The sequence below is a fragment of the Lytechinus variegatus genome, chromosome 12 (genome assembly GCF_018143015.1).
Source record: "Lytechinus variegatus isolate NC3 chromosome 12, Lvar_3.0, whole genome shotgun sequence".
Classification (NCBI taxonomy): domain Eukaryota; kingdom Metazoa; phylum Echinodermata; class Echinoidea; order Temnopleuroida; family Toxopneustidae; genus Lytechinus; species Lytechinus variegatus.
The window spans coordinates 26,931,994-26,957,675 of NC_054751.1; the positions used below are offsets into that span (position 1 = coordinate 26,931,994).

At 35.6% G+C, this 25,682-nt stretch overlaps 1 protein-coding gene across 5 annotated transcripts in view; it reads right to left on the reverse strand.

The window, feature by feature from the left end:
• Positions 1 to 25,682, reverse strand: part of LOC121425669 (attractin-like protein 1) — an 89,427-nt gene that overhangs the window by 7,035 nt on the left and 56,710 nt on the right. The window contains exons 13-22 of one of the 5 annotated variants that reach the window (XM_041621824.1): positions 25,155 to 25,252; positions 24,854 to 24,971; positions 23,520 to 23,705; positions 22,053 to 22,247; positions 19,360 to 19,434; positions 15,760 to 15,919; positions 15,105 to 15,160; positions 14,222 to 14,386; positions 13,392 to 13,546; positions 1,961 to 2,095 (exon numbers count right to left, since the gene is read on the reverse strand). In XM_041621824.1, the coding sequence (XP_041477758.1) occupies positions 1,961 to 2,095; positions 13,392 to 13,546; positions 14,222 to 14,386; positions 15,105 to 15,160; positions 15,760 to 15,919; positions 19,360 to 19,434; positions 22,053 to 22,247; positions 23,520 to 23,705; positions 24,854 to 24,971; positions 25,155 to 25,252 (1,343 nt within the window). Of the gene's footprint in view, positions 1 to 1,960; positions 2,096 to 3,872; positions 4,014 to 5,515; positions 5,651 to 5,960; positions 6,102 to 8,948; positions 9,839 to 13,391; positions 13,547 to 14,221; positions 14,387 to 15,104; positions 15,161 to 15,759; positions 15,920 to 19,359; positions 19,435 to 22,052; positions 22,248 to 23,519; positions 23,706 to 24,853; positions 24,972 to 25,154; positions 25,253 to 25,682 lie in introns of those variants that run through there. The other 4 variants (XM_041621821.1, XM_041621823.1, XM_041621822.1 and 1 more) reach the window with 4 other exon arrangements.

Sequence of the window (25,682 nt, forward strand, 5' to 3'; positions counted from 1 at the left end):
AAAAAACTAATGTGCATGCCTACATATCAACTTTAAAAAAAGCAAACAAATAAAAATATACTTAAGCATCAATTAATTTGATATTTTTTTACTAGCTGCATGTAATTTAGAGCCTTTGAATATTGGTCTTGCTTTGCAACATCAAGGGTATAAAACAAAGGAAATCTGTCATTTATCAATACAACAGATTTGCAAACATTCACTTTATCACTATCCAGAAATAGTTCTTGCAGAAAATTGAAAATGCATTTTTTCTACAATCATAAATCAATAAATCATTCTTGCTTGCTCCACATCAGTCCTTAACAATCATTCAAATTAATTTGGCTATGTGTAACCAATGCATTCAGAATAAGATTTTTTTCCATCATAAAAGGCAATATTGATTCAAGTTCCAATACTATGGCCATATTCTTCTAATTTTGGATAATTGTAAAAATATTTGTTCAAAGGATCAGTTAACAATTATAATCAATTTTGTAGTGTCATTTGGACTCTGTTCTCAAGGGAGGGAATTTATTTACCAAATAAATTCAGACAATGTGATAAAGGTGATATACATAATTCACATTATGAGTAATACTGACACTCTGGTGGTTATATGAATCAAATGGATAAATAATGATCAACCATGTTTGCACTGGGTTACAAGTACTCGGTGGTATGTTGTATAATAGAGGTAGAGTTTATATGGGGACAAAATGATTTGAGACCTTTAAATGCAAGACAAATATTCATGTACATGTAGGAATAAAACATACGATAATGATACACGTTAGTAGCTTTTATTTTAAAGTGCACTAGATGATTGGTACATGTATGTAGAAAGAATGCATTAGTGGGATTAATCATCAATACTGTTAGCCGCCGCTATCTCTGTCAAATCTACTGGAATGTTTTCCCACAGGAAATCCTTATATATACACAGATTTTTAAAGCCTATTTTTTTAAGGTATTATTTTTCAAATTTTCCAAATGCCATAAGATTGACTTTGCATGGAGAGGTTTCTTTGGTTAAAGTACCCATCTTACTTTTCATTCTTCATCTTTATTATATGAATAACTTCCATTAAGATGTCACTCTATTTCTTGTCCTTCCATTTCTTACAATATGCCTACAACCATTGTATTTTCTATTTTGGTTACATATAAAACCAGGTTAGGTAACAATTTGGTCTATATTTCAATAAGGACTTTGATAAACTAAATCTTGATAACATCAATCAAATAGAACTGAGTTACTAAAGTAAAAGCCTACAGTAGTTGAGTTTTGTTTAGAAATAAAAATCCTAGCAATTTAAAATACAACAGAAAATAAATGAAGATGAGATGAAATATATTAATTCAATGGATATACATGTATATTGATAAACAACATGACTATAAATTATAGGGTGCATTTATCATCTCTTTTTAGGGGTAGAATTACGGTTCCAAAACATGTTTTGGGGTAATTTTTGCAGATGATAAACGCAAAGGTGTGTTGAGAATGGCGGTCAAAAAGCCTCTTCTAATCACACAATTTTGTGCAATCTGTAACGTATTTGAGCCAGAAACGTGTATCTGGATAAGAGATAAACACAAGTCTATTTCCAAGCGTGCTTTTTAAACTTCACTCCACCCATTTGTGGTTTCAGTGAAAATGCGCAATGCAGCTACGCAGTGCCAAGGCCAGTGTTTATGCGTGAGCAATTCATTGATAATCATCACCCTTTGCAAACCATACTTGTAAAGGTCTTTGCATACATGCACTTTAATAGTGGATATGGATTGTGCTTCGAACATAAAAGTTGATAAATGCACCCATAGTTGAAATCATACATGTATAGGTATCAGATGGGATGAGTGTACCTATGGACCAAGCCGTAAGTGTACCCCTACTTGCGTTTGAATACTGCACGCAATGTTTGTTTTTAAATGCCACAAGGTATAGCGGGTCTTTGGACAAGAAGAGACTCACCCTAACACGACGATGGCGGTCATAGCGATCCTTTACCTTGAGGCCCGCCAGAAATATGAGGAGGAGAGATAGGAAACAGACAAAGAATGCCACCAACACAGTCACCCAGTCTAGCAGGGGGTGATACTGGGCTACCTAGGAGGGCCAAAAATAAAGGGGGGGACAAGGCAACAAGATACGTTCAGGGATCAGTACCACTACATTGTTGGTGGACACGTTAATACCATCCTGACTGTTATTTGTCCACATTCACACGGTGTATATATGTGGAATAGTCATGGCGTTTGGTTCTACACACCTGGGAAACCTACATGTACAAAGAGTGGCAAAGGCAAAAATGAAAAATGGACCAGTTAATAGACACCTTTGGTACCTGTTACACTTATTTTGTATTGACCTCAAAAATGTCCCGCTTAATCACTTTCCATGCCAAAGTCTTAAGGATCTGTAAAAAGAGAATGTGCCACCTAATTTGCTGTGCTAACCGTTTACTCAAGTAAAGGGGTCTGAATATTCAGTCTCAATGCCCTATGTACTGAAGGCCCTCTCATTCAAGAAATTGAAACAGCAATTTTTATATGTGCTAGTCTTTGTGAAAACCCACTTGTTGATCAAAGTTTCAATCAGGATCTGTACCTCCAGACTACATGAATGTACCACCAGTGCCTATACGGTGTGTGCGTGTTTGGTTGGCTGTTGAAAACTTGTTAAATCTAAGAAAAAGCTTTTAGAATTTTAGAATTATGGCAATGAAGGCAACAGGATATTGTCTGAAACAATCTCCTCTTATAGGAGGCATTATGGCTGAGGAAGTAGAGCGGGGGTTTCAGATTTAAGTGACCAAGGATGATTCCCACTTGGTGCGCTAGTGTGCCCTTTGGTAAATCATTTACCCCCATTACCAGGTCCTTCAGTCCTCTGGTTGCTTGCTTGCTTATGAGCTTCCACAATTTCTTAGCAATCAGGTAAAAAAGTCTTCACCAGAAGAACTAAGGTTATTAGGGTCACCATTTAGACTCTAAATGTAATTTTTGAGCTTTCAAAACTTTGAAAGTATGAAATGTGGTGTTGTAACAGCCTACCAATATATACATCATTTTGATCTGGGATAAATAACAAATGAGTGTTAATCCTATTCAAAGAGGATTGATCGATTGATTGACTGATTGATTGATCAATCAATTGATTTGGGAAATGTGTCTTGTAGTTTCATGATAATAAGGTTTCTGTATTTTGTACTGTAATCTGTTTAAGTAAGTGAATTTTTTTTATAAGGATTATTCAAGAAGTACTATGTCTGTGTAATGTCATGTTCACATACACTCACAAGCAACACAGGTACACAGAAAATAACACCATTTCCACAACACATTGAAATTGATTTCAAACAAACAAATATAAACTAAACTCCACTGAAACCCTTCAAATTCAGTAAAAGTCAGGATAAGTTAGGATGGGATAGGGTATTACAAATACCAAAGGCTAACAACAAACTCCTATTTTATTATTAAGCAACACAAACAAAAATGCACAGAGCATGCAACAAAATACACTCAATGCATAATCCACTTTCATATCCAAGCATCCATAAAAAAGGATGGAAATTAAAACCAGAGAAAATAGTTAACTAACATTATAGTTGAGAAAAATAAAACAAAATCATATGTTGAGTTAAATAGGCCACTATTTAAAAAGGCAAGGGAGGATTATGGGTAAAGGTCCAGGCACTTTTAGCATGCACAATGGGCAAAAGGTGGCATGCCTCATGCAGATGAAAATCATAAGGTGAAAGAGGCCAGTCACAACTGTCTTCTAAATCTCCCTTTGAGAGAAATATATATAACCAGGGTGACTGTACGATTCCGACTGCCACCATACCCTGGCGACGACGACGACGGTGGCAGGAACGTACCTGTCTGTGTCTGAAAGCATCGCAGCGCTGTTTAAACTTCCAACCCAGGACAAAGAAGAGCAGGAAGAAGAGAAAACAGCTGAAGAAGACGATTAGGAACTGAAGCAAGGTGAACATCAGTAAAGGATGGATCAAATATACCTGTTGGTGAAACCAACCCCACAGCAAAAAGGTATAAAAAAAAAGAGACAGGAGGAAAATGGGATGAAAAAAATAATAGAGATTGTTTGCAATCTGTAGATCAAATATACCTGTTGGTGAAACCAACCCCGCAGAAAAAAAGTTAAAAAAAGCTGGGAGGAAAATGGATAAAAATTTTTTTTTACTTGATTGCAATCTAAGGATCAGATATGTCTGTTCTTGAGACTAACCCCCGAGCAAAAGCTAAAAAAGATGGGAGGAAAATGGATAAAAACTCAAAGAGCTTGTTTGCAGTCTACGGATCAGATATATTTGGTGAAACCAACCCCACGAGCAAAAAGGTAAAAAAGCATGGAGGAAAATGGATTTAAAAAAAGTTTATTTTCAATCTACAGATCAACTCTACCAGTTGTTCAAACCCAACAGCAAAAAAGGCAAAAAAAAAATCGATCAATAGGTAAGATACACCCTTATTGCTGGTTAAAAAGTTCAAAAATATATACCTAGAGAGAAAAGGAAATGATGGATAAGTAAGTGTTTGCAAAATTTATATGCAAATTGACCCTTCATTTACTATTAATCTACCAGCAAACAGAATTAAAAAATTTGGTGTAGAAGATTTAGAAGTGGAAATCAACTTTAAAAAAATAACATATTTTAAATCTATGCCTCTAATATCATTTCTTGTTCCGGAGAACAGTGGGAAAATTGGGAAACTGGCGGCATGATTTTCAAGAGCTGCAACCTTTCCTGTATAAACCAATAAAAAAACCTGTAGATACAGACATATAAATGAAGGATAATGTGTTTAAAAGTTACCCACACAACTACATGAAAGCTTGGTCTATAAAGTCATAACCTGCTTTGCCTTTGCAAAATTAATTATAATGAAACAATAAAGTTTTACTATCTCTTTAAGTCATGAAGATTGTTTTCTTGTATTTTCTAGCTATCAGGTGAGAAACCCTAAGACAGGAAATGATTTTGCAAATGATTTTTTTTTCATGAGGAAAAAAGGATCTCCTTAAAAAAAAGATACCTCAAGCACAACCTTTGGTAGAAAGAGCCAGAAAAACTAAACAGGAAAGATCATATACATGTATGATCTTGTCCTTGTTAAGAATTGAAATGCATTTTTTGAAAAAGAAACTAAGGGCTGCTTTTCAAGCTAAATCCACAAAAGTGCCTTGCCACTGCTACGAATAGAAAGTGAATTACACAGAAGGGCAAGTGCTGCTGATGATGATAGTACAATACATTACATTATCTGCAATAGAAAATAGACATCAACCAAGTTAGTGGACACAGGAAAATGAAGAAGAAAAAAAAAACACCAACAACCACACCAGATTGACGGATGTTTGGGTGCATTGGATTATATGAGTATGTGCATAGAACACTATGATTAGTTTTGAGAGGCAAAATGTGAGACTGGTCAAACTGAAAACCTTGATATAAAGAAAGATCCACATCTTGGATGAGGGGGTTCCCCGACGTCTTACCTGGCGTTCACGACGTGTTATCAAACAAGTCTGTAAACGAACACCCACAAAAAATAGGAGCAACGTTACAATGAAGGCACCCAGTGCCGCTGCTATGTAATGAAGAAGCTCCGGCTGTACATCCACATACAAAACCTGACAGGTTTAGCGATACGCATGGGAGGGAAATGATGGAAAAGGCAAAAAAAAAATACAAATAATAATTCTATTCGTTCATGTCAATAGGTCATGAGGGCAAAACTTTTGTATATTCACACCATGCAGTTGATTAGACTGTGCTGTATAATCAAGTTGAATGATAAACTCTAGAGTTAGTATAGTATAGTCAGGGTGATATGATCGTCAATGCAATATTGTGCAGGAAAGCATTCCATCCGGATCTCTGAGGAGAGTGACGTCATGCTAAATGTCCGGACATGCACCGGCGTGAGTGCAGTTACACTACCTGTCGGATACGTCGGAATTCGAGGTGTTGGTAGATACGCCAGGTGAACGTCATGAGACCGAGTAAGAGCACCATACAAGAAACAAAGACAATCAGAGCTTCAAGCACATCCTGGAAGTCACCACTAAACTGAAGGGGGATCTAGAGGGAGGGGTATGCAGAGTTCAATTGCCATGGCAATTCAGACCTTCATGGCATTTCACACAAGAAATTCACCTTCATGGTTAGCAAAATGATTGACAATGCAAATACGTTCATGTAAATCATGATTACATTAAACAATTATTGAAAAAAAGAGAAAATCTAGGGATACTTAGAGCAATATTGAGTTACAAAAGTTTATATTCATTTTCAAGATGCCCCCCCCCCAAAAAAAAAGAAGAAGAAAAAACACAGTTTCTCTATGAAATTAAATAAACAATATGACTGAACTGTCAGGACTGAAGTTTTATTTCAGAAAACTGAAAATAAAAGAGATAACCGAATGGATAAATGAAAATCAGAAATATGTGAGTAAAGGGGAATTTCCAAGGCTCATCGGGGCATCTGGGGGCGAATTCGCCCCATGGCCACTTGTAATGTTTACCTGCCATGCGCAGAGTATTCAATTTCAGTTTGATAACACAGAAACACTCACATGAATAGCATCAATCTCTTGCTTGTCAGCTTCAAAACTATTTTTGTACCCTAATGGAAAGAATCCTGTGTATGACCTACATGTACTGCTATTTTCTGCTTACATGTACATCAAGGCTCCACATTAACTTTTTTTGGTGGTGGCCCATTTGGGCCACCAAAACCTTCAAATAATTTTTTTTGGTGGCCCACTAATAAAGTTTGGTGGCCCGAAAATATAAAGAAAAACATTAATTAAAAATGAATAAAACAAACTGAAATATTCTGCAATCACTAACACGTACCACTATTCTTTGTACATCTTGTATATAAATCGTGCTTGCTGTTATTTTACTTTGCATAAAACAAAAGAAAAAATGAAGAAAGAAAAAAACAAAGAACAGGTCATAAAAAAAAATTTGAGAAAAACAAAAGAAAATATAAGAAAAATGAATAAAACAAAATTATCAAAAAATGGGGAAAATTATTATTATTCAGTAGAAACATGTTCTTTAATCAGGTATTTTCAATGGGAAGGGGTATAAATCAGGGGTTTAATCACTCAAAAAAAATGAAAGAAAAAATAAAATGGCAAAAGTTATCTGGAAAAAACAGTGAGACAATTCCTTCCCTATATTTGACAAAATGATGGAAAAAAAATCACATGTCATATCAATGAAATGCCTTCCCAAAGTATTTACTTCCTTAAGAGTGGTTTAAGAAGTCATTTGTAAACAAGAAAGAAAGAGCGGCCTATTTATTTTTGGCTCAAAGAGACACAGCTTCGAAATAAACCAAATATCAACATACATACAAATGCACATATGGGACTGTGATGTACTCACCTATGTGTATTAATGCATTTGGAAATCGGTCTTTTTGAGTCAAAAGAGAGGTCATAATTCCTCCTTTTAATGCTTGCAATTAATCAGGTTTCAGTAATATGGACTGTAGAAGGGCATTTCATTGGTGTAAAATGTGACTTTGACGTAGATTTCCAAAGTTCTGGGGAAGATTTCTTAGCAGTAACATTTCGTATCGCAGCTCCCTGGGTCTAAATAGTCTGCTCGTGCACGTCACAGCTAGCTGCATTGGTTTCATGCATGCAAAGCTCAGCCAGACAGCCGGCGTGGCCGGCTGAATAATAGTTACTGTATGCTAGCGGTAGGCCTACATACTGTCATGACTATGCACTCTTTGTGTGTGTGTATTTGTGTGTAGATTAACAAAAAAGGCGCATGAAGAATTGGCTTGCAATTTTAACTGTAGAAGGTTGATAAATGCCTGCAAAATCGGGAGAAAAATTGCGCTACTTTGAAAATTATTGGTTGCCCGATTCGGGCCACCAAAACTTAACATTTTTTCAATAATGGTTGCCCGAGATGAATTTTTGGTGGCCCCGGGCCACCGCTAATGTCGAGCCTTGTGTACATCATTTATCTGGAAGATTACTCGGTAACATTTTTTTTCATCATTTGATTTGGTAAGCATTTCTCCTCTTACAAAGGTTAACTGGATCTTATGCCGTGATGGCACTCCCTCCTTCCACTTCATTCTGTTTTAAGTATCCTTCTCTTTCAGACCAACACAAGTGTTTTCCTTCTTCACCCATTGAGTGTATCTTTCATCATGTTGAAAAAAGTGATGAGAAAAGTGGATACATGTACTTATCAACTACTTTTGCAATTTCTCTCTACAACTCTAAAACTTCAATTTTTTCTTAAAGTAAAAATTACTTAGGATTATCTTGGACAAAAATAAGCTTCTGAATATGTCACTATAAACGTAAGTTATTTTGACAATTTTTTTTTTAAATAAATGATTGCTTTCTTCCTTTTTTTCTTTACTCAATTTATCAATTGGAAATGTTCTGGTAAGTGTAGCAGAGGTCTATTAAAATGTGAAGTAAATTAGTGTTTTTCACTTGTGTTAATGTGTAAATACACAAATCAGTAATATCGTGCGTGACAATGTGTAGCAGTAGTCTTTCCTCAACCAAAAGTTTTATACAACACCACGATATAAAGCACAAAAAGTTCTGTGCTTTCATGACAACTTTCATCCCCAAAGCAATGGTATGATGTAGACAAGCCCATGATCCAATGAATGCAATTAAGAACTATAAGTTTGATAATCATAGTCAAGCATTTGAGAGATATTTCTAACATTAGAGGCAGTTAGTATAAGGGCTGTGTTAGTCGCCGAGGAGAGAGAGGAAAACAAGAGCAAAAGAGAGAGAAATTTGACATACACGTTTGGAGTATCTATATCTCTCTTGTAGCCTTGATATCATAAAAGTTGATCCCTTTTTTTATTAAGGGTAATCATGTAATATGGGATTTACTTTGCGGGGGAGGGGGGTGTCGGGACTGAAGAAAACGTCACATTTTGACGAAAAACATTTTGCATCATATATTTATTGAGATCGCTTTGCTTGTTACGTCAAACTACATATCCATTTTTACTGCATCCGATCATCATAATCATTATATCGTGACTCGAAGTTGTTATTAACAATGTCATACCAAAGACTTAGAAAATGGTACCTCGTGCCTCGATGCAAGGTGTTTGGCATATTCAAATAGAGAAAGGTAATAATTAAGCAAAGCTCACTGGATGCTTGTAGTATGCATGCAGCTAATATGGACTACTATTATCAAAGAGAGATATGACAACCCAAACCTGAACTGCTGAACGTTATTAGGCAATAAATGCTGAAGGATTATGTTGCGGTTGTTAACGCTCACAATGGACCAGTTCCAGAAATGGAGAAAAATATTAGAATACTTGGGCTAATGCACATCAACATGGCAAGAGATGAAGATCCCATTGCCAGCTAAAAACAACAGATACCAGGTCAGAATTTATTCAGACAATTTTTTTTTATTCGCATTGTATATTAGGAAGATAAAAAGTAGTACAGAGAGAAAACAAATATATAAATACTGAGGAAATCGGAAGCATGGTGAATCTAGAAGAATGACTTTGTCAGTGAAAGCAATAAACTGCAAGTGCAGATCCAGCGGGAGAGAACCTTTGTGTCCTGGATGGCGACTTACCCGATGTGTCCGTACTCTTGTATACAAGTTAATAGCAATCCTGCCAAAGAACATACCACAGGAGAAGAGGACAACAATGGCCATAACTACCAGGGCTATAGCAAAGAGGATTACAAAGATGTGTGTCCCATCATCTATCGTAGGGTGTCCGTCATCGTTCCAAGAAGGACTTACATATACACAGTTACTCGTCTCCAAGCACAGCTAACAAGAGGACATGAAAGATATGTTAAAAGCCAAACTCAGGCAGTTGCGGTGGGTAATTCTTTGGCGGGATAGTCTTTATAATGACACAAAATTGTTGTGAATGTCATCATAGAAATTTTTAGCATGGTTTGAGCAAGAGATTGTGGATCTATAAGAAGTACCTGAAAGCCTTACTGAAAACCAAGTGAGAAAATTTGAGATTCACTTACATAGATAATCATATGTGGGCACGAGCACTGATTACCGCTCGCAAGAAGACACATCAAATGAAGCATGCCTTGCGTATTGTACAGACCAATTTCTAATTTCCTACCAGTATTGTTTGGCGCTTAATATAATTATTTGCCTCTGCATCCATACACCTTGCGTTCATTTTTATTACCATTGGTTACAATCAATTTTACCAATGTCACCATTTCTGGAATTCATCTTCAACATAATGTGAAGAAAATGAAAGAATATATCTTGAAATCCTGATATCATTCTTTTCTAAGTGGAGCTACAAGTGAAACTGGACTTTGGAGTGGAGCACAAGTGCAATGCAAGATCTCATGGACTATCAGATCAGCACAAAAGAAGTGAAAGTAGGAGAGGGGGTAGAGGGCAGGAATGTATAAAAGAGAAAGAAAAAATGAGAAGGGTTTGGCAGAGAGGGAGAGAGAGGGAGTGAGATAGGGAGGGAAGGTGAATATACAATGGACCCAGTGTTTCCTCTATTCAATGAAGTTCATAGTCACAGTATTTCAATATCATGAAATCCTAATGCCTCTCTCTAACATATCATTCTCATTGATAAAGTGTGAATGAAGGGGATGATAAAATACTTCCAAACTTTGATAATCACAATCCATTTTTATAATTGAAACAAAAGTGTTTTACAGATATGATTTAAAGAATGATAAATGCCCTGAAAAAAAAATCCAATGTAAACAAACACCGAAGACAAATAACTCATCAATAACAAACGATGAGCAAATGAAGATAATGCAAACTAGGAAATTGTTTGATTTCCTTTTCTTTTGACAGCGATGAACAGCCTTTCTCCTTCGGAAATGCTTATCTCAAATGCAGAACCAAAATCTTCACGGGAAGAAAGGATTAAAACAAAAACATTCCTCTGGTTGATTTCATCAAAGATTCAAGAATATACACCAATTTTCTTCTTGTTTTGAATAAATCAAATTCCTCCCATGATAATCAGCATCATTTGATATTCACAACAAGATGTCCATTGCCATCTGCTCCAAGCCAAGCTCCACCTGCTAAGGGAATACTTATATATATGTACATCGTTCATGCATTTATTTTCAGGTGAACTAAAACGCACATTAAGAATATGAAATCAGAAATATACATGTATCAAAAGGTATGTAGAAACTGAGGCTACATCTGATAAGTTGAAAAGAGCAACGGTTATTCAACTGAAAACATTTACCTTCACAAAATTTTCTGAAGCATGTTTCTCAATAATTTGGCACATTTATATTAAGAGCAATCCAACTACAGAGCTAAAATTTCATTCACATTAAAGCAGAAAACCTACAAGAATTGACATCACTGGCAAGTCTTATGTAGCACTGACGCTTATCTTAATATAGATATACAGATATATATTAAAATTTTATACAATCAAGTTTTTTCCCCCTTCTAATTCAATTTTAATATCTAGGATGTCTTATTTTCTTTCTTCTTTTTTTGCCTGCTTTCCTTTTTGCAGTAAAGTTGGATCCCCCTTAAACTGAAAGAAACACAAGGGCAAGAGGCTCAAATAAGAACATGCAAGAAGTTTTCCTTCTGCTCAAAGTTACATTAGAGGAAATAGCAACCGTAACTAAAATATGAGGCCAAATAGATGAGGAAGGAGGGGTCATTCCAAAATTATGGGGGTAACTTAAAACCAAATAGAGGGAAATGCAATAATGATATACTGTACATTTGTAGCAAAATATCAACACTTGACACTGTTATGTATTACAATGATGGGCTTATAATAGACAGATATAATTGACATATATTATGCTCATAATTCAATGTCACAAATTAATAGAAATATTGTATGATTATGGTTCAAATTAATTTGGGGGACAATTATGTAAAACGGAATGTATTTTTACTCATACTTCAATATTTCTGTCATGAATTTGAATAAACTCATATTGCTTTCATGTATTTTGTATGTTTTTTTTCCATATTCAGTAATATTTGGTGATCTTCCATTGACAATTATTTAAACTCTTCAGGTTTCGCCATGAAAGAGAAGTTCAAGTTTGTATTCATGAAAATAAACAATTTCTACAAACTTGAAATGTTGGTGCTGCCTGGCTTATGACATATCACGAGACCTGAATTTCAGATTCCTTATTGGGTAATTACAAGTTTGGTGTCGGTGTTAGTGTTGAAAGCACTTTTTAGATTACATTCTCTTGCTCCAACATCTAATGTGAGTTTACAAATATGATCCAGATTAAATCATTGATAGTTCAGCAACCAGCTGGAAAAATATTGAGTTTAAGTTTGGTGCAGGCTGGTGTTGATCTAGGAAGCACAATTTAGATTTCCTTCCCCAAACACAACACATATTTATGAGTTGTAAAAATTTGATCCAAATAACATTAGCGGCAGATCCAAAGGAAATGAAATTCATTTCAGGAACAGGCCCATTTTAAATTTGTAGATGTACTGACAAAAAAAAAATTGGTCCAATTTTAACATAAAAAAAGTTAGCTCTGAACGCAAATTAACCAATGTTTGTTGTGTGAATTTGAGAAAATGAATTACAGGTCATAATCTGTGACTCGTGGAAAAGATGACTGTGCCATGATATCTAGTGCATTTAATACTTGTTCCATCAATATGAAAACTAAATTTCTGAATTTCATTCAACTGTAAAAAAAAAATATATATATCAGATATCAAATGGTAATTTCTTCCCTCTTTTCTTTTTTTCTTGGGGGGGTGTTGTAGGGGAGGAGTATCTCAAAATGATTTTATTAGTACGTATTTACTAATTTACTCTGAAGTTTGTAAGATTTGAACATGAATAGAATGGAGTATTTTTTAAAACCAATTCATTTCTTTCATTTGTAATATGATTTGAATTATATCTGTGATATTTCAGAATGTTGACCATGGCAGCAAGTAAAATTCAATTATGATTCTGGTTTTCATAAAATACATGTATAAGGATAAACTGCTTTTATTTGAAATAAATTTCCCAAACATCAATAGTTTCAACTATAATCAAATGGATAGTAAAAAGTAGTGACAAAATAATTATAGAGAGCTAAGCTTTTGATCCAAATGTAAAAATTTTAAAATAGAATAATTTCTGAATATTGTTAAAAATTCATATCTTTTCAGATAGACTACCTTGTCTCGCCAGTATTGACACAACACTGCACAAGGTAGGAAATATTACTTCACTAAAGGCTACAGTATCAGGCAAAATTTGTAAGAAATGCTATTTCGGTCGATATTATTATTCATTTGGATCACAAGTTGAACTCCCGGAGTGGCTTTATTTTCATTGAATAAAATGAATGCCCCTGACCTCAAATGACATTGGTGTTGTGAAATTGGAGAGGTAGAAGTAGAAAGTTGTGTTGCCTTCTATGCTGAAGTCATATTCGTAACGAGAGAGCTTGCGCCTGTAGGTAGATTCAACATAGGTACCATCAACCACGGTCTGCTCGCCTTCAACATCTCCTACAACAAACGAATGAAAATAGTAAGTTAAACTGTTTCACAAAAAAATATGATTGATTTAAAAGTCATACTTACATTCTTACATGTGCATGATATAAGTCAAACATATGTATCAAACATATGTATCTGGGGCCTGTAACAAAACCCAGTGCTTGATCTTGGAATGATTTTTACAGTTGATTTCATAGATTATGTGCAATCAATACAAATCAATGGTACAATCAATCGCTGTTCATTGTGAAACAGGCCCCTGGTCAGATGAAAGCTAATCAATAGCGTTCTGAAGCTCCCAGTTTTAAGTATTATAAAAAACAGGAATATCTCAATTTGTAATCAGAAATATCACCATGATTTTAAAAGAGCACTGGGGGGCTATGAACTGTGATATATTGCAATGTATGTTATAAACCTGTAACAAGCCTGAAGAAAACACATTCTCCGCTCCCTGGGGGTATTTGTGCAACGCTTAATTTTGATGCCGATAATCCGAAGCAAACATTGTTTCATGTCTACATGCAAGCTGACCCGTGAGTGATGATCTATTGCCATGAACGCCAATGGACCTGTAACAGCCAGAAGAAATATACATTCTCCACTCCCTTGGGAGTTTAAATTTTGTTCACACATTCCATGAAATTACATTTCCCACTGAGATGCGTTTAAAGGGTGACTTACTTGCAGTGTATGTTATATTGAGGTAGACTGGTCTGTCGACACGTAATATAAACTCGATATCTCTGTTCGGGCTGGTGGGGGCAGTCATCATTGCGATACGGGTGTAGTTTTTATCCTCCTCATCAGAAAGATTGAACGTATACTGCCAGTTCATCAAAAGCTTGTCTGTCAAAATAAATGAGAATTAACATTCCATTTATTTAATTCTTTTGTTCACCATTTCAGCATCGTGGTGGCATATACAATGTAAACAATTTCATGTGACCAGCCATCCCTAAACTAACAATAGGGGAGGATTCTCTGTAAATAGTAAAAATAGTACAGTAATTTAGTTTTCAAAAGCAAAATTTAGCTTATCTGAGTCATTCTTCTTCCATATACCGGTACTGTAAAAATATGAGTTTGTGAAATTGACTACAAGACAATATACAAGAGTTTCTTCAACGACATTTTTGCTGACTGCTTGAAAGTTGCAGCGAGAGTACACAGTGTGCACATCTCATGTTTGAGTAAACCCTTAGTCAAACATTTTTTTCTCCTTATTTCTTGAAGCTCTTGCTGAAAATCTTCCCAAAATTACCTCTGTCAGCAGAGCAGCTTGAAGCATGGAAGCTCAAAGCCAAGTGGAATGTTACAAATGAAATCCGATGGTCAGCTGTAGAACCCATCAATGTATTTTGCATAAAATTGCAAGTGTTACATCTCCTTCCTAACAACTCCCTGACTGAACAGTGTAACAGCATTGAAACAATAAATTGTACGAGTGCTAAACTCTTCTTCAGGCCCAGTTGTTGATTTAACTTCAATCAGGGTCTGTGCCTGCAGACTAGCTGCTGGCTGCCTGCAGTGGTTGAAAGGGTAATAGCTCTGAAGGCCTACTTACAATAGCAGTATCCACCATTGACGGGATTCCCATAGTACTTAGCATTCGTTTCACACCTGGAAATATACAGAGAATACAAGAGATCAACGTCAATATCAAACATTTGTATATAACTACATCATCTTATCAGCGACAAAAAAAAATGGCAAAGAACAATTTTTCACTGAAGTCATTCTGTTCATGATATTGGCGCCCCCTCAACACTATGTTTTGATGACACATGCACTATATGAATATCCAGTAATGATATTATTATCATTCATCATCCTCCTCCTCACCCCCCCCCCCCTTCTCCCTTCTCCTCCTCATCAACATCCTCTTCTTTCTCCTGTTCTTCCCCCCCTCATCCTTATCAACATCAATATCCTCCTCTCTTTCCTCCTCCTCATCAACATCATCATCATCAACATCAGCACCACCATCATCATCATCACCACCACCATCACCATCATCATGTTCATCATGATCATCATCCCATCACAATCATCATCCTCATCTTCATCATCTTCATCATCATCATCATCATCATCATCATCATCATCATCATCATCATCATCATCATCATCTTCATCATCTTCATCATCATCATCATCTTCATCATCATAATCATCTTCATCATCATCACCACCATCATCATCACTAATTTTACGCTCACCTGTCACAGTTATTACCGGTCACTCCCTTGGCATCACAGTAGCACTGACCAGTGGTCTGGTGGCATATATCCGAGTGACCGTTACAGGAGCAAAGGTTACACTCGCCGCCGTTCTGAGGCCGACCATAGAAACCAAGCTGACATGTGTCACACTTCTCACCTGGGAGAAAATCGGAAACAGAACGATAGCTTATAGAGCTACTAAAAGACTATTTGTATGGCAGTTGATATCAATGTATCACGTTGTCCTAATTCACATTTAAGTAAAATGTTACAGCATTATTATGATGTTTGAGACTGAATGATTTTGCTAAAACGCAGGTTTTCCATAGATTCAAGCCTGCATATGTATGCTGGCCCAGTCAAAACAGGTTAAGGTGAAAACATGATGACATGAAAACATCAGGGGGCCTTTTCATAAAGCTCTTCGTAAGTTAAGAGCGACTTTAAGGACAACTGTTGATCATTTTTTACGCGTTTCACAATCGCCAATGAATCGCTCTTAACTTACGAACAGTTTTATGAAACACCCACCTGGGCAGTCTTAGACAATTATCTCCTTTATTTGAGAGTTGGCACTTTTTTGGAGGGGTGGGGGTGTCTTCTTGTCTCCGAACCTAAAAACGATGCTAAGCTTTGTCATGTGAAGTCTGAGAAAGCCAAATGAAGTATATTGAAAATGGGCAAGGAAATATTTGATGTAAGCTGGCATAAATTCATGAATATATGAGGTTTCTTTTTTAGCTCCCACTATGATATGTCAAAATATTATTGCATCCTAATAGGAGGAGAAATAACTGCATACATTTACTTTCAAAGATTTGAATAAGTGGTATGCAAGCTGATATGAATGCATGATTCTTGTTCATAATTAGGTTATTACTTCAGGGGCCCATCTTACAAAGAGTTCTGATTGATCCGATCAATCACAACTATGGACGGCCAGCAAAGTCAACATCTAAAATGCATGACTGTTCAAAATGTTTTCTTGATATGACGTGAATTACACAAATTCATTCTTTTCTTGACAATTTGGTGTGGTCGCCTTTGCTTACAAAGGACATTTTGAAAATTTTATGTAGAAAAAAAATGACACTGATGGATTTCCATAGAGGTACGATTGATTGGATCAATCGTAACACTTTGTAAGGCGGGGCCCAGAATTCACTCAAAAGGTGTAAGAAGATTTATTTCTTGGCATGCAGTATTATATCTGGAATCCAAAGACATATTAGCTAAACTAATCTTCTATCAACATTGTAGCATGATTGGAAACTACAATCAAATTTTGCACTGATTCCATCTTAGACTTTAATGGAGTCAAGATGCTACTTCAAACTTTTCTCAAAATAATCATTTAAAAAATTCCGTCAGAATAGGGTCAGGTACAACAACTTTCAAATTATTTGATGATTTTTTTCTTTAAGGTACCTATATCAATTCTCATGTAAAAGAAAGGGGGGCCATCACTTCTTGGGGTAAACATTGAGGTCATTCAGCATTATATATGTTTGAAAATAAACATTCTCAAATTAATTTTTTTTAACTTCATGCATTGTCAAAGTTGGTGTTCAAGCCATCAAAATATTGTTAAATCAACTCAAATAAAAACAAAATTAAATCAATTGGCATATCAAGCAAGGGCTTTCACACACCATATTCATGCAAAATACATATCAAACTAATTTTGAAACAGAAAAGAAAGAAAAGAAAATCAGGTATAAAAAGCTTTACAAAGTAAAATTAGACTATCAGCAAATCATTCCACCTATTGTGAAAATCTCCACTAATTTCTTTTTTTTAATAAATTCAAAAGATGAATTCTCTGCATGGCTGAATTGGCATTCATTTGAGTGTTTATTTTTCTTTCTCACAATGCATTGCCAAGAATCATTCACTATATCTACAAGACTTGACTTCTTTTACATATTATACCTGACATCCTCAAGTCAAGAAATTGAAATAAATACAGATACTTAAACATATGGGATAAATATGGATTTTACATAATACAAGATATAGCAATATTTCACATCACACTACATCACAAAATTATACTTAGGGCATAAATTAAATATTAGATTACATTATATAAGCATACATATAATAATTCAGAAACAGTAGGAATGTGAATTCTAAGCCTGGATTCTATTTTGCACATACATGTAATCATTATAAATTTGGTGGGACTAAGCTGAGAAGTTCCCCAAGGCTCTACTGTAGGTCCCCTTCTGATTCTTTCTTATACTAAAATCTTGAAATATACCTTATGGTCATCAAGGTAAATGCTTTCACACATACATATAGGTCTGTTCTGCAGAGAATCACACCTGTACAGAGACCTTTAATAGCAGTAATTTTATAAAGCGCCCTTCCCACTACACAGCTTCGTCAGGTTTTACCAATTTTACCTCACTAAATTGGCAAACAAATATTTTCTGCCTGCTTTTCAACATAGTTCAAAATCTATTATAAAAAAATTGTTATAAATATAAATTTATTACAAAAAATTTAATAAAAAAAGTAGAAATTTTAATTCCCAAATATTGATTTTTATGAATATTCCATAGCAAATTTATACATTGCAATGATTTATTCAGAAATAGCACAAAACACTGCATTGGGATTGCAATTGAATTATTCAGTACATTCTTCTCTTTCTGCTCATACATCATGTATAATTGCCAGCATTCAGATAAAAATTTGTTGTACCTCTATGATCAGTATACGATCAAAAGTACTAAACACTTAAAAAGTACAAGGTAAAATTGCAGCCTGATTTAGGCAGATGTACACTCATTATGTGAAGTTATAGTCAAAAGTTTATAATAGTTATGATAACGATTCCTCATCTTGTCTAAGGTAAAATATACATTTCCATCATAAAAACAACAGACTTATTTATAAAAAGTGTGCAATGGTGGTTCTATCACTATGCCAGTCATAACTATAGTAAAGCAGTTTGTGTAAAGGCCATAGATGCGGCATACATTCAGAGATTACAGTAAGCTTGAAGATCAAAGACCAATCACCTCGAAGCATGGACATAAATGACAAGTTTATACAGTTTAACACAACAGTATAAGGAGCGACGCAAATAACATCAACATAATCAGTAAAACTAGTGAAAGATTTTGATAACAATCCTAGGAAAAGGCTTGACCTTTTTTATTTTACCAGGTCTCTTTTGAGCATTTCCAGAATGAAATTGCCCCGAGCCCCTGTGAAATTTTGTCCATGTACGAGAAAAACTTGATGGGTCAGCCAGGTTTACTCAAGCATTTATTTAAGGAGACTGAAGACTATATTTATATGTATAAAATCAAACTGGACAAGTCTCACTCAAATCTCATAGCAAAGACATAAGTTTCATGTTTCTTTTTTTTAAGCCAGATCTTATATGTATACCTGTAGAAAAAATAATGTGAATAACACAGTACTACCATCAAAAATATGAAAAAACCCAAACAGCCATACAAAGCAAGGGTACATAAATTCAAGCAAAAACACAGTCAAACCAAACTTGTATAGAAAATGAAACAGACATCGATTAAACTAAAAAATAAGAAAAAACAGCAAAAGCTTTCAAAATTGTCGCACCTTCTGTGTAGTCTTCGCACAAGCCACACTCAGACGAATTTTTCGGGCAGGTACTGTGACCATTGCACTGGCATGCTATGTGTGTGTCCAACGGGTTTAGGGATGGATACAAATGATGGAGATTGGTTGGACCGAGGAGTAAGGACAGCAGAATCCAAGGAGGAGGATCACCAAATGCACAAAACAAAAAAACAAAGATAAAAAAATAAAGAAAAGAACAAAATATTCAGCAGCTAATCACAAACATTCAAGTATTTCTACGTCGATTAAGAAACGGTTAAAAATGAAACGGGCAGCGAAGTTTCAAATAACAAAATGGAGGTGATGTACATCGTAACTCTAAAATACTCTACATGAAAATGAAAATGATAAACAAAGAGAAATTAATGAAATGATAGGTAAAACACAATATCAGCCATTCATTAAAAATCATTACAATCCAAACAGTATTATGAAGGAGAGTTTTTAAACAGGTCTGTATGCAACAGACTACATGGTTGGTCTATAATATGAATTCAATAACTGAATGAACATTGCTCTATGGATTAATTAGTTGTCAAATCTTAAGAATTTGAAGAAAAACATTTTTTTATCCATTATGTGGAATGAAAAGGAACAATGGAAGCTAGTAATGTACTATGAAAAGCTATATGATAAATAATTACATTTATAACATGGTGATAAAGGCAGATTGAGTATATGAAGAAGAGAAGTTAAGAGAGATTAGACGTATGTTAAAGGGGTAGACCTAGATAGGAAGCCCGATACAAAGAGAGGACATAGACTATGCATAGAGTATGACAGAGGTAGAAGGGCTGAGACAAGAGGTTGATACATATATGTAGAGATTAAGACAGGAAGAGTCAAGGGGGGAAGAGGAGAAGGCAACGAGAAGAAGGGGAGAGAAGGAGGAGGGGAGAGAAGGAGGATGAGGTGGAGCAGGAGGAGGAAAGGGAGGAGGAAGAGTAAGAGAAGGGGGTGGGAAGAGGAAGAGAAGGGTTTAGGAGGGGGAGGAGATGAGAAAGGTAGCAGTGGTGTATAGTTTGGGGGATTGTAGGGGTGGTTGCCCCCCAAAAAAATTAAGACCTAGAAAAAAAGGGGGGAAAGAAAGAAAGGAAAAAAGAGAAGGGTGATATATGATATAATTTTCTGAAAATTATGTAAAAATCTATCACAAATTTGGATTTTTGTGTGAAAACATCGAAAATTTTTGGTAGTTCCCAACTTATAAATTTTATCCAATCCATAATATCTTGCCCCCTCAAAACATTTTGATCATTGCGCCACTGGGAAGAAAGAAGAGGACAGGAGGAGGAAGAGGACAGGAGGAGGAGAAGGGGGAGGGGAATGAAGAGGAGGAGGAAGTGACAGAATATATCAATGCAGATAGGAAAGAGAATGGCTGAAGACAAGAAGAAATTAAATGAAATTAATGTTGTTTTTTAAGGAGAATCATCACAATATGAATTATAAGAACAAAATGCACAAAATCTTCAATATTTGAAAAATCTTTGAGCTGCATAATTCATAAACATTTTTTTGTTATATCAAAATGAGTTTATAATGTGATTGAACAAATCATTCCAATGTTTGAACTCTACAGGGGATCCCATATTATGTGAAAATTCTAAATGAAAATTAGAATTATTGGACTCAAAGAATAGCTGAATGAGTGGCATATCCTCTGCTCTGCATGAAAATCAACATGAAATGAATAAAGCAACCATTTAATAACTGGAGTGATGGGGGGGAGATGTCAAGATGCATACTAACAGAATGCACAAGAATGTTCTCATGCAACATGCAACAAATAACATGTACATCAACGGACACAAAACCAGACACAATCAGTCTTAGACCAATATTACTTCTTTCTTTCATGAATAAGCCCTGGCTTTCTGGAATGCCTTGGTCCTGACCAAGACCTTAATCAAGCATTGCAGACTTGGTCTAGGTCTTGGTCTAACTCTCACGTCTTGGAATAATAATATTTCCAATAAATAATAGGGTAGTTTGAAACACCAGTATAAAGCCCCCTACAAATGTTATTATTATTATTACATATATATGTAAATTTCTCTCTTGGAAGAAAATTTCACTTGCCAACGATTTTCATTATTGGTCTAAAACTGAGCTTAGGACTACAGAACAAATGGTTTTATCACATTAAATAATTACTTGTTCTATTTCACAGTGAACAGATTCACCTCTAAATCCTAAAATCTTCCAACAAATAACACAATTCCTCGTCATCTTATTTCTATCCTCACTCAACTGACATTATTTATAATAGAATTCCACTATCATGCACTAGTGTAAAGCTACAGTATATAAAAAATGGAGAGCTTGAACTTGAATGTGTTTCTATGATCAGGAATATATACTAAAATAAGAACAGATCAAGGGAAGGAAAAAGATTGGAAATCAAGGACAGAATTTTGAAAGCTTTTCATTTGCTTTTAATATGCCGAAATAATTGTAATTTTATACTGTATTTTTTTCTGCTTTATTGCTTTCTTTTTAACTTTTTTTTCAGAGGCAAGATCAACAAAGGCAAATACTGAAGAGAGCAGCTCATGTTTTCACAAACTAGATTACTTCTCTGATTTATTTTAATTCAGAATATATCCATCTATCACATGCTACGACACTCAACAAACTTGAAGGGGGGGGTGTGTTGGAGGTTGACTTACATGGACACTGGACGAAATACCACCTCTGTGCGGGACACATGGCGTAATCAACCACGGGGTCAAGCTCCGTGTTGATGGGTCCAGTGTAGCTACCGGTCATACACGCCCCTAGACCGTCTCTATTGCCAGCATCACACCAACCGCATCCAGGATCGCCCTGGCATTCGGCACACGTCTGGTAGTCAGAACATATTTCTTCCAAGAAAAGAACAAAGTGAGATCAATGTGTCATGGGCAAAACTACCAATGAAGCTCTACTACAAATGGGCATTGTGATGTGTGCTTGTAATCCAAGCTACATTGAAGCTCTATTGAAGATGTTACAATTTGAAGCAGATTTTTGAAGATTTAGGGGGTGTTGCAAGAAAATATTTGCAATCAATCGCAAATATTCTGTTGCACTTTTAACTATATCAAATCAGATTACACTCCTTGTTTCATGGAGCAGATTCTTTTCCAATCGTGCTTTTTAATATGTTTTTAATTTATCATTTATCTATACAAGTGGAATGCCTCTGGCCGTCTCACCTGCATCAGGCGGTTCAATATAGCAGCAGTGCTGACTTTGAAAACTACTCTAACTCGCACAAGATGTTCAGTGATACATGGTTACTCTTATGTCCACTTTTTATGAACTAGACCAATAAACTTACAGAGATATGATGGTTATTCAACAAAAAAACCAAACATGGCCAAAGTTCATTGACCTTACATGACCTTTGACCTTGATCATGTGATTTGAAACTCGCACAGGATGTTCAGTGATACTTGATTACTCTTATGTCCAAGATTCATGAATCAGATCCATAAACTTTCAAAGTTACGATGGTAATTCAACAGATACACCCAATTTGGCCAAAGTTCATTGACCCTAAATGACCTTTGACCTTAATCATGAGAGCTGAAACTTGCACAAAATGTTCAGTGATGCTTGATTACTATTATGTCCATGTTTCATGAATCAGATCCATAAACTGTCAAAGTTATGATGGGAATTCAACAGATACCCCCAATTCGGCCAGTTCATTGACCCTAAATGACCTTTGACCTTGGTCATGTGACATAAAACTCACGCAGGATGTTCAGTGATGATTGATTAACCTTATGTCCAAGTTTCATGAACTAGGTCCATATATTTTCTAAGTTATGATGACATTTCAAAAACTTAACCTCAGGTTAAGATTTCAAAGTTGATTCCTCCAACATGGTCTAAGTTCATTGACCCTAAATGACCTTTGACCTTGGTCATGTGACATGAAACTCTAATAGGATGTTCAGTAATACTTGATCAACCTTATGGCCAAGTTTCATGAACTAGGTCCATATACTTTCTAAGTTATGATGTCATTTCAAAAACTTAACCTCAGGTTAAGATTTGATGTTGACGCTGCCGCCGCCGTCGGAAAAGCGGTGCCTATAGTCTCACTCTGCTATGCAGGTGAGACAATAAACGATCTCCCGACTTACTTGGGCATTTCTCTACATTAGTCCTCCATTCAAGGCAGAGGCCAAACGGAAATGATGTCATGTACGTCGTGGAATCAATACACCTCTGTTGGCTTTGACACCACATACAGCTATTAGCATTGTCTGACAGGCACGATGAACAGGTAGCAAAATTATCGCATGGCTCGCTGCAAGACCCTGTGTTACCTGTATTACAAAAAGAAATTTAAAAATGCCATTTCAAAGAGTCTGCCGATAACAGAGTACCGAAACGATGATGTCAGTTGCCATGGTGTCATGGCGGCCTGGTTCTAAACAAATGAACCCGGGGGCCATTTCATAAAGCTGTTTGTAAGTTAGGAGCGACTTAAACAGCGACTGGTGATCCTTTCTTACGCGCTAAACCATAGCCAGGATCACCAGTCGTTCTTAGAATCACTTTTAACCACAATAGCTTTATGAAACGGCCCCCTGTTATGGCACTTAGAATGATGGTAACAACCAGAGACAAAACACATCACCATTTTTGCGAGCACAAATGTGTACAGACAATTGTGCAGCTGCGACTCAGTTTAGAACCAGCCGGTTCAAGGTCATGACATCGTAATATCACACTTCGTTACTCTATATTGTGCACTTGACAAACTCAACCAATTTGAAGTGACAATAGAGATACCGTAAGAATAATTTGTAAATGTGATTATATGACAGAAAACATCTGACACATATATTTGAACAGAAAGATAATCATTAAGAATTGAAAATTTATCAATAATTTTTACTCACATTTACTTTACCTATCGACAGCCACTTCAATAAATGAGATGCTTTTCACAATGCAATAAAAAGCAACTATTCTCATTTTCAAGTACGGGATTATTGAAGCTATTGCATCTTATTCATTGTGTATCAGGAGCTGGAATGAGCTTCCTAAATTCATATGTCTATCTCCTTCTTTGGGAGTTTTCAAGAAATATATCAAGACCCTTCTATTTAATCACAAATGAAGTATATAACAACTGATTATCTTTTCAAGTGCTGTTCATCTTGTTTTTGTGAAACGTCATAACATTACTTGAGTGAGTAAGAGTTCTACAGAAATGAAAATATCATCATAGCTGTTATTATCATCATCTTCATCATCACCATCATCATAATCGTCAGCAACATCATCAGCAACACTATCACTGTTATCGTCATCATCATTAATATCATCACCACCATCATCATCATCACCATCATCATTATCACCATCACCATCATCATTTTCATCATCATCATCACCACCACCACCAACACCATCATCTTCAGCATCATCATCATGATAATTATTCCAATAAAATGACCAAACTTACCTCCAGATTGTGATGATTGACACTTTCCTCCAGACCACTGACAGTAGTTCTGACTGTTACATGACCGACAATTATAGAACACTGAACAGGAGGCTTGCTCACATTCTCGACTCTCGATCTGAAAAGCAATTGAAGGATGACCTTTTTAAATGACTGAACCCATAAAAGAAAAAGAGTGGGCGACATTATGCCTCATTATCATTTCACTTGTTAAAACACACACACATGAATTAAGGAATTGAAATGAATTTTATTTTAGTCCAGTGAGACAGTTGGGTACATCCCATATATCCAGTCTTACCTCATCAGCACAGTGCCCACTGCAGTTTCCATCGCAAAATCCACAGCCAGGTACCTCAACACACGATTGGCAAGTCGTCTTTAGACCACACTGTGGATCTGTTGGATAGACAGTGAAGTGATAAATGATCTCTTCAAATGCTAAAACGTTTTCCAAAAACATATATAATAATCCGAAATCTTGCTTTATCAAGAAAATAAACCATAACAATTTGAGTTTTATACATTAATTTTTGTTTATCTTGCAAGCTCAAATGAATAAAAAGAATGTATATGATATTTAAATCCACATACATTTTTTTAAGTCCACATTCAACCTCATAACTTTATAGGGATTGAGTGGATATTAGCTAGTCCTCTTTGATATGACCGACCTATAGGGCAGGTTGAGTGGTTACTGGCTAGCCCTCTTTGATATGACCTACCTGTTTCTATAGGATACGCTGAGTAGTTATTGAGAGCCCTTTTTGATATGACCTTTCAATTTCTATAGGGAAGGCTGAGTGGTTATTGGCCAGCCCTCATTGAT